The sequence below is a fragment of the Malus domestica genome, chromosome 09 (genome assembly GCF_042453785.1).
Source record: "Malus domestica chromosome 09, GDT2T_hap1".
Taxonomy (NCBI): domain Eukaryota; kingdom Viridiplantae; phylum Streptophyta; class Magnoliopsida; order Rosales; family Rosaceae; genus Malus; species Malus domestica.
Genome location: NC_091669.1, coordinates 20141963 through 20152741, shown reverse-complemented (window position 1 = coordinate 20152741; position 10779 = coordinate 20141963). Strand labels below are relative to the sequence as shown.

The window sequence follows — 10779 nt, the reverse complement described above, 5'->3', positions numbered from 1 at the left end:
GCCTATGTTTTTCTTAAATGTTGGGTTTATAACTATTTAGATGGGCTAATGTTTTTGTTGTATATATATAATTTTTTTTTTAATTTTTTTTTTCTATTTTGGTTGAAAATATCCCTCTTCTTTTCATTAATGTTATCAGTACAAGCATTCTTAATATGCAGTTTTAACGAAATATTTTCGGTATTGTTCATTTTTAACGAAAAATCACATTTTTATCTTTATCTGGTACTATTCACTATACCTTTATTTGTCATTTCTCATTAAAACTATTTTTTTTTTAATTTTTCATTAGTTTTCTTTTTTTATTAATAATCAAATATGTTGAGTGAGAGGTGTCATTGGTACAGAGCATTCTTTTTCATTTGCTCATAAACCTCCATTTATTCAGTTCTAAGGAAATGTTAGCAAGTATACTTGGTTAGCGAGCAATACGTATATTCTAGACTCATAAAATTTTAGAAATGCCAACCATTACGAGCTGAGCTAATATAGCAAGTTTCTAGTAGAGTGATTGACAGATCTCGAATGCATGGTTGAATGCTTAAAAAATGTTATAATTTATATGTGATTTATAGGGTTGGTTTGGTATGGGATCCCAAACAGAAAATATTCGGGATAAGAATTTGATCAATCCCAAACCGAAATTTTGGTATTCCCAATTTTTGGGATTCTCGAAATGTTTTCGGTATTTCGGGATGGATCAGAATTGGATTTTCGGTTTTAGCCTTTTGGGTTGAAATTTGATATTTTTAGGTTATGGTCTAAAATTTGGGCTTTTGGCCTAAAATTTTGTTCCCTAATATCATATCAATTGAAATTTAGATTTTTTAACTCATATCAATTGAAAGATGATTTCATTCATAACAAGTCAAAACTACTTAATTTCATATTTCTATTTCTAATATAGTCTACTATCAAACTACTTAAATTCAACATTCAACATACATGCAACCAATATATATATATATATATATATATATATATATATTTTCGGTTCGGTTTGGGATTCCCGAACTATTGAATATGTGATCCCGATTCTAGTACCGAAAGGTTCGGGATCGGTTCAGCATGGATCCTAAAAATTTTGGTATTATTGGTTTGAGAATTTTTCGGTATGGGATCGGGATTTTTTTTATTTGGTTTGGGATTTTGAGGAAAAAATTTCAGCCCATAGTGATTTTTCGTAGAATCTTAATATAACCATCTCACATTATCACTAGTTTCAGTTATTCCAAGCGCCAGATTTCACATGATCATAGAACTAAAAATCCAACATAAACCATGAAAGGAAAACACACAACTTTTATATCTGAAGTAGTGTTAGATTGTGAACTCTAAAGTTCAACCATGACACTTTCGGGATTTTTACAGTGTTATATGATCAGCAAACTAATGATTAATGGATGTTGATAGACATATCAAACTCCAATAATATTTCCTATTAGAGGTAGAGAAGATGACACCAAATAAACATTTTCAGACTTTAATTTCTAATGCTGTCTTTCTTCTATATTCCTCTAAGAGCGGCAATTCGAGCTGCCAGTTCATCGTACTCCGGTAGCTTTGGGTGCACGTGTACATCTGGTGTGAAGGAAAATGCTCGGACATGCTTTTTCGGTGCCTCAATTGGACTTGTTGGCTCTGGTGGGAGAGATGATGCTCTGGCTGACGGAGCTTCTCGCTGAGATTTTCTGCTTCTGTTCCATGTTGATTCACCAGCATCATCATCGTCTAGACTGCCCTTCATCTGGCTCGATTCATAGGGTGACTGTTTCCTGCTGTAATGTATCAAAAGCCCATCCATTATTCTCTTCTCTTCGTCCATTGAATCACTATCCTCTCCATGTCTAGTTTTATCATTCCTGCCAAGATTCCCGTGACCTGGTGGTGGTTTCAAGTTTCCCCTCCTTGCTGATCTTCGTTTTGTATTATCTTCACCAACTGAAACATCGCTAGGGTGATCTGTTTCCCTTTCGACGTGACTGCTTTCCTCTTTTTCAGGTCTTGATCTGTAGTAAGGTGGTGGAACAAACTTGGAGTAGAAGGGCATCTTGCTGGTATCTGCTTCATCCCCGGATGTACTTCCTACTGAGCTTGAAGAATATTTTGGGGCAGATTGGGATACATCTGTTGTTGTTTCGTCTTCACTGCTGCTCTGCAGCTTGTATCTGTCATAAGAGTCACCCTCCTGGTTTCTTCTCTTCGGGAAAGCATTGTCTTGCCTTTTATGTGATTTGTGCATATCGTCATCGCTGTCAACTGGAGATCCACACCTGCGCTGGCCCTGCAAAAAGGGTCATACATGTTACGATCAACGAGAACAGACAATAAGAAGCACTATAATAACACATAACGTGGGAACAAAAAACATGAAGGAGGGAACCGTTTGGCATCTAGGCAGCTTTGCAAGGTACAAAAGTACCTTTGTCGACATCTTTTCTCAGGGGTAAGGTACTTTATTAGCTTCAGAATATGTACCAGATGGTACAATTTACTTTTGATTTCTTCCAGTATAAGTATTTTATAGCAATGATGCATAAAGTAGACTTACTTGGTCAGATGCCGATGGAGTATTAGTATACAGTTTCTGTTCCAAAGACCTTGAATCCCATTCAATCGAAAATTCTTGTGCTATGTCGTGCATTAACTGAATCTTCGTCTCCTTCGTAAGAGGCTTTGACTTCAACCTCTCCACAAACTGAGCACAAACAAATAATTGGGTCAGACAGACTAGAGACAAACGTATAGAACAAGTAGCATCTTTTGATTATTTGATAACTATGAACTTAAAGAGCAAGTTTTGAATTATTACCTCTTTATTCAGAAAAGGTTCGAGGGAATTTCCATACTTTTCACTAAACAGAGTTCTGAGCTCACGGAGTTCTGGTAAATCAGCAAATCGTGCTGCAGCGTACATAATTGACCGAACAGCTTCCTTGCATTCCTCAGGGCACTCACTGGAAAACAAACAAATAAAAGATAAGGCTAGCAGAAAAGTCTATGAAACTTAATGAGCATATTATTCCGGAAGCCACATATACCTCTGACTTTGTATGAGAGGAAGATGAGTCGAGATGCATCCAAGAAAGCTCTCAGTTGATTCATAACAGGCGGACATATTTTGCTCAACTAGAAGCCCTTCAGCCTGTTTCACCGATCATGAAGTGATAAGAGAACTGAACAAGATATATTAACTGAACGCTCTGTGAGTGAACTACTGCGTCAAGCATATATGTAAAAATCACGGATCATCTGCAACGATGCAGTATGCAAGTAATCTTGTTTCAATATAAATGCAAGGCAATCGAAAATACATGACATTGCGAGCAGGTTTATGTTTGCGTGGCTGGGGATGGAAGATTGACGACTAACAAGACCTACCAAGCTAAATCTTGGAGGACATACTTGCGAAAACGGCAGTGCAGAAGAAAATGTCATCCAAAACCAAGTAATCTATTCCATATACAGAAGTACAGATTCTGTTCCATTTTAATGTAAATAATGTTGACGTTTACCCATGTAAAAGACAAGCCACATAAATCCATAGTAATTTTACCATTTCAACTATGGCTGAAAAAAAAGAAACCGAACCCTACCCAAACCGCACCGAACCAACCCGAAGAATATCAAACTGTTAATATCGAAACATTCAATAATCGATACTGAAAAAACCCCGATAATTAGGTATGGGATCAGGACCTCACTTCAATATGTTGGGTAATACCGAACCTACAATATATATATATATATATATATATATTAATTTTTTAACAAAAAAATTTGTGGTCGTTGGATTTGTTTGAGATTGAATCTCAACCATTCGTAAAAACTAAAACTCTCTATCTCTCAGAAATAATTTCAAGATTACCAATTTTCGGTTCGGAGTTGGTTTTGTTAATTTCATGGTTCGGTTTTCGGTAGCCACTTTTCGGTTTACCAAACCGAAACCAACCCTAATTTCAATTGGCCAGGTAAACAAATCTTTCAAATGAAGGAAAAATTGTTTCATACAAAATGATTCATGAGTAAAAAGAGGGAATGGAAACAAGCTTATTTTTCAGGCCACAGAAAACATAAAAACAACAACAATTATAAACAAGATTAACGTCATATTGTTTAATTAATTAATCAAAACAAAAACCTAGAAGAAGATTAATTAAGCAGATGCATACATACCCTGCCGTATGCATTGATGTCACGGCCACTCCTCAAAAGATCAGCTATGTCGCTCTTCAAAAACTTCTGCACCGCGCTCCTCTTCTTCTTTATCGCCTCGATCCGCATCTTCGTCATCTTTATATCCGATTTACTGCATAAAAAAAAACAACCAGAATTAGAAAGAAGAAAAAGAAAAACTCATCAATGAACAGAGATAAAAAAACTGAAACACGAGTTTGGGTTTTTTTGTAACGAACCATTTGGTGACGAATTTCGGCTTTCGGAACCCCCTCAACATCTTGTCCTCTGATGATTCTCAAAATTTCAAAAAACCTGGGTTAATAAAGAAAGAAATAACCGAGCTTTTATACGCTGCAATGGGATTTCCGAAAATGTAAAAACAAGGTAAAGAATGACTGAAAGATTAAAACATGAGGACTCACCGGTCCACTCCAGGAATCGGATTCAAGAAAACCAAGAAGGAAAGCAAATCGGTATTTTTGGCTTTTGAAGCAAGAAACTGAGAAACAATAATGCCTTCGAATGGGGATCACCACAAAGAACAGAACTCGAAAATCAAGAATTCGGAGCTGTTATATACACACATATAAAAATATATACACTTATATATGTGTGTGTATGTATTTTTTTTCCGGGAAGAAGCTTGGAGAGGAAGACAGACGAAAGGTCAATCAAGAAGCTATATATACTTGGCAGATGGAGCTCCGGGAAAATCTAAACGGACGTGGAGTTTTGCGACGCGGCCTCCCGCTAAAAATATAATTTACCCGCTCCTTTTACGAAAGTCACTACTAGAAAAGCTAAAATTACTGAAACGAAATTTTCTGCACTCATTTTTGTATGTTCCCTAGTTTAACGGGCTTGCGTGAATTTTTCAGGTATATATCAGCTGGAACAAATCAATTAAAGCTATATATGCATCCCTAATGAAAAAGGTTAAACACCTAATCAAGGAATTAAGGCAGCATAAGATTACTTGCACCTCAAGACTCAAGTTTGCTGGGTTTTCTAGTTTTCTAGTTTTCTAGTGTAGGAGTGACAAAGTGAAACGTACCCTAAGTTGGATTAGCAGATCCTTTGAACAACATAACCAACTTACTAATCAATGAACGAATAATGGAACAGACTTTAAAGTTGGAACTCATATAACACAAAGATATGAAACCTTGATAATGCATGTAATTTGTCGATATGTTTGCATGTATGTAAACGGTATGTACCTTTGACGAGAAGAAAACAACATAAACGTATCGACAAACATTTGAATTCTATAGACGATAATTGAAATTCATGTAACCTACTAAAATATATCGACGAGAAAACTCTCAAAACTCTATGACAATGCTCAACATATGATGTTGTACGCCTTTATATAGGCATGCTTCAAACACTTTTGACTGGAAAAATCCTAATCAACAAACGAAACCCAAGTCATTAAGAAATATAGTAAAGAAATCATCTTTTCCTTTATTGCATGCTTTCTTAGCCAATTTTAAACCGTTTCGATTTCTTAGCCAATTCCCATAAAGTTGGCTAACATTTCTCTCTCCTTTATTTAATTTAATTTTTTATTTTAATAAAATTACAAACCATAAATAAAGAAATTAATTCATTTTTTTTTGTCGAAGCCTGAGGTATTAGCCCAGGCACCCTGAAGAGTAAGATTAATTTCTAGTGGGACTTGAAAAAGTTAAGGGCATTTTCAACCCATCTACGTGCATAGTCAAATAATACACGTTCTTCTAAAAATTTTAACCAAAAATCATTCGTGTTTTTGCCTGTTGTGTTCCTCGATCCCAAGATTAGAAGGCATATCTAACTAACATGAAATTCTATTAAGAAATAAGAAATAAATTAAGTTGGACTATATAAGCTTTGGCCATTGTCATTGGTCTGCATCCGCTTTAAGCCAGCTGATTTAAATGTTGGACGTGTCAGTAGCAGCATGTTGCGTAACACAAGCGAAAGCGAGTGAAAAGTGGCCAATCTTACTGTGACACAGCTGTGAGCAACATATGCTTGCGGGCATCATATATCCATGCTTATATGGCATATCGGCAAATTAATATCACATTCCTGCTTTCATTTTCTGTGCACTGTCATTGGTATCCTCGTAATGAGTCCCGCTCTCTTAAACTCTATGAAAAATTATAATCACCCATCCACCATTCATTCTTAATGTAAGGGTGAAAGAGAAAGTACAACAATAAAAATTAAATAATTATTTACCGTGAGATTAAAATTGAACAATAGATGATTATAATTTCTTTCAGCCATAGGATCTTGAAGAACAAGATTGTCGCGTAATACTGTTTACTAGTGTTATTAATTTACACATATTATAATATTCGTATGTTCCTGATAGAGAAAATATCTTTCTGTATTTCTTAATGAATAAGATTACATTGTGGTCTTGATACACACACACACACACACACACACACACAAGAGAATATCTTTTGAGTAAATGACAGCTCATCTAACTAATTACAGCTAGGAAAACAAACAGAAAATGTTAACTAGGATTTACAATACTACCCTTAATATCCTCCCTCAAACTAAACTGAGGAACTCGAAGTGAAAGTTTGTCCCTGAGTAGTTGAAACCTAGCCTTAGAAAGAGACTTGGTGCAAATGTCACCAATCTAGTCTTGAGTGCAAATAAAATGGATTGAAATGGCTTTGGACAAGACTTTTTCTTGAATGTAGTGATAGTCGATCTCAACATGCTTTGTTCTTGCATGAAAAACAGGATTCTTAGCTAATGAAATAGCTGAGATGTTGTCACACCAAAGCTTGGGAGGACAGGGTAGTTGTAAGCCAACATCAACCAATAATTTGCAAATTTGTAGTGTTTACCAAGGACCTGTATTCAGATTCAGTAGAAGATCTGGCCACTGTTGGTTGCTTCTTAGCACTCCAACTAATAAGAGAGTTACCTAAAAATATGCAAAAGCCACCAGTTGATCTTCTATCTATATGGCAACCTACCCAATAAGCATCTGAAAAAGCATTGATGCTGAGGGAATTTGAATGTTTAGGAAACCAGAGACCAAGATCCAAAGTTCCTTTAAGATATCTCAAAATCCTTTTAACAGCTTGAAGATGAGATCCCTTGGTTGATGCATAAACTGACATACCAGATTGATTGCAAATGAAAGGTCAGGCTTGGACCAAGTGAGGTACTGTAATCCTCCAACCAAGGATCTATTCTCTGATGGATTTGATAATAGTGAAGATTGATGATATAATGAAGAAGTGTTAAGAGGAGTGGCACATGGTTTTGCACCAAGCATTTTCGATTTCTCAAGCAAATCAAGAATGTACTTGGTTTGAGAGATGAAGATCCATGATGCTGACCTTTTGACTTCAATGCCAAGAAAATAGTGAGGAGGTCCCAAGTCTTTGATAGGAAAAAGGTTGCTGAGTTGAGAAATAGTATCCTTGCAAGCTTGAGGATTTGGACCTATGACTAGTATATCATCAACATACACTAAGATGAATACTAAAGCTGGATCCTTTTTGACAAATAGGGAATGGTCATTCAGAGAACCAATGAATCCAATAGAAAAGATAGCAGTGTGAAGCTTTTCATACCAAGCCCTAGGTGCTTGTTTGAGTCTGTATAGAGAATTGTGCAGTTGACAAACATAGTTAGGCTTGGTTGGATCTTTAAATCCTGGAGGCTGAACCATAAAGACAGATTCAGATAATGTTCCATGCAGAAAAGCATTGCTTACATCCAATTGATTGAGAAACCAGTTGAAGTGAACATCTAATGTAAGAAGCAATCGAATGGTAACTGGTTTAGCTACTGGACTAAATGTCTCAGTGTAGTATAAACATTGTTGCTGGTGAAACCCTTTGGCAACAAGCCAAAACCTATCGATTGTGCCATCTGGTTTTCTCTTGATCTGGAAAACCCATTTACATCCCACCAGATTTTGAGAAGAATTTGGTGGAAAAAGTGACCAGGTACCAGTGCTAAGTAATGCATTGAATTTTTCTTGCATTGCTTGTCTCCAGTGAGGGTGTTTAGAAGCTTGAAGGTAGGTAGTTGGGATATAGTCTGGAGCAAGGTGAGAAGGAAGAGGATGTTTGGTGGAATTAAGGGCTTTAGGTTTGACAATGCTAGATTTAGACCTTGTTTGCATAGGGTGAATGTTGATTGGCAATTGGGTTTGTAAGGATGCAGGGGAAGTAGTACTAATTTGTTGACTGTTAAGAGAGGAAGGAATTGTGGGTGATGAAGATATAGGTGAAGTTATGAGAGGATGAGAGATAGGTGATGTAGATGAAGAAGTGGTTGAGAGGGATGGAGATGTAGTGAAGGTTAATGATGTAGGAATAGGATTAAAATTGGAACCAGAAGACTGGTGCGGAACTGGAGAAGGGACAATATGATGAAAATGAAACTGAGTTTCATCAAAGAGCACATGCCTGGAAATGTAGCCTTTCCTAGTTACAAGGGACATACACTTGTAACCTTTGTGTTGTAAACTGTATCCCAGAAAAACACATGTTTAACTTTTGGGATCAAGCTTGGAGTTTGTATATGGCTTGAGCCATGGGAAACACTTGCAGCCAAAAACCCTGAGAGAGTTGTAATATGGAGTTTTGTGAAAAAAAAAAGATTCCCAAAGAGAACATGTGTTTGCAGTAGGAAGCTTGTTAATAAGATATAAGGTAAAGCATCAACCCAAAACTTATGTGGAACCTTGGAAGCTGCAAGTAAAGTTCTTGCAGTTTCAACCAAGTGTCTGTGCTTTCTTTTAGCACACCTATTTTGCTCTGGACTATGAGGGCAACTGAGTTGATGAATAATGCCATGATCCCTTAAGAATGTGGAAAATTGAGTGCTAATAAACTCTCCACCAAAATCAGATCTCAATGTAACAATCTTAGTGCACAATAGGTTCTCAACCATAGACTTGAAGTGAATGAAAGTAGAGAAAGCCTCATATTTGTATTTAAGTGGAAAGAACCAACAATACTTGGTAAAATCATCAACAAAAATGATATAATATTTGAAACCTTGTATAGAAACAGTTGGTGAAGGTCCCCATATATCTGCATGTAGAAGCTCTAATGGCTTAGTTGTAGAACAAGAAGCTATAGAAAATGGCAATTTCGAACATTTGCCCATAGCACAACTAGAACACAGATACTTATGAATATCACCAGAAACTGAAATACAAGAATGAGAGGCAACTTTATTAAGTATTTTGAAAAAGGGATGGCCAAGTTTTTGATGCCATATATCTTGAGATGTTTTTGAAGCTGCTGCAAACGCATGTTGTTGTCCAACAATGGAAGTTGTGGTGTGAAATGGATAAAAACCATCTTGTACAGGTCCTTTAAAAAGCACTTTCTCCGAAGAAAGATCCTTCACAACAAAGTGAGAAGGATATAGATGTATTGAGCATTAATTATCAAGAATAAACTTGTTTGCAGATAACAAATCTTGCTTTAATGCAGGGACATGTAAAACATTCTTAAGATCAAAGTAATGAGTAGTAGTAGGTACACTAGAAGAACCAAGATGAAGTATAGGCAAACATTTTCCATCTCCAATGTAGACTTGCTCAGGTCCAGTGTATGATTCTGGATTGTTCAATTTTGCATAGGAATTTATCATGTGTGATGATGCGCCAGAGTTAAGCAGCCAAGTATGTTGAGGAGCAGAAGTATTGACACATAATGAAGCTTGAGAAGGAGTGCCAAAGTTAGGATTCAGGCGTTGAGGACACTCAATAGCTTCATGATCAAATTGCTTGCAAATTTGACAATTAATTCTTCTACTAGAGTTGTTGAATCTAGAGCCACGATTGTGATTATACCTCTGATTGTTAGATCGATTTAAATTGCTTCTCTGAGTATTGTTCCTTAAACTTCCTCGATTTGAAGAATTTCTAGGGTTTGAGAAATTGCAGTCAGAACCACGACCTTGATGAGAATTATAGTTGGAGAAATTGTGAGCAATGTAGGCCTGAAAGATTAGAGGATCAGAAGGTAGAGGTAGAAGTCCAGCAGAGGTATTAAATGCCTGAATTGGTGCAGATATAGTCTTTCTTGCGATTTTTGATCTAGATTTCCTTACTCAGCAAGAGACCATATAGCTCATCAATGGTTATGGATCCAATCGAAATTGAATCGCATCAACAAAAGAGTTAAACTCAGAAGGTAGACTGTGAAGAGTTACTAAAATCAGTTAAGAATCATCGACCAGAGCACCAACGTTGGCCAAAGCATCAGCAATTTCTTCAATTCTTTGAAGATACAAAGCAGCAGATGAATCACCTTTGGTGATTGATCGAAGTCTTGATCAGAGTTCATGAATGTGAGACTGCGAAGATGTTGCAAGTCTTGATTCAAGTTTGGACCAAAGTTCTCGAGAAGAATTCACACTAACAGTGTAAGGAATCACAGAATTAGAGAGAGTATAGTTGAGCCAGATGAGAATGTTCTGATCAGTCTCATACCAGGCGATGAATGCCGGATTCAGAGAAGAATTTCCAGATGCATCAGAAAGATACTTGGGCAGAGCAGTCTGAGAGCCATTAATTATTCCGATGAGATTATACCTCCTAAAGATCAGAGA

The 10779-nt window shown here is 36.5% G+C and overlaps 1 protein-coding gene across 2 annotated transcripts; it reads right to left on the bottom strand.

The window, feature by feature from the left end:
• Window positions 1–1282: 1282 nt before the first annotated feature.
• LOC103441839 (uncharacterized) lies at window positions 1283–4739 on the bottom strand. Of its 2 annotated transcripts, none has more exons than XM_029108381.2 (7): window positions 4602–4739; window positions 4416–4464; window positions 4177–4309; window positions 3042–3145; window positions 2813–2957; window positions 2552–2698; window positions 1283–2284 (listed from the first exon to the last, which is right to left on the bottom strand). In XM_029108381.2, the coding sequence occupies exons 2-7, from the start codon at window positions 4454–4456 to the stop codon at window positions 1508–1510; spliced, it is 1347 nt and encodes a 448-aa protein (XP_028964214.2). In that variant the 5' UTR covers window positions 4457–4464; window positions 4602–4739; the 3' UTR covers window positions 1283–1507. The 2 variants fall into 2 exon arrangements, with proteins under 2 accessions (XP_028964214.2, XP_070661473.1); XM_070805372.1 differs by having other exon boundaries at window positions 4416–4490; window positions 4600–4733.
• Between the last annotated feature and the right edge of the window lie 6040 nt (window positions 4740–10779).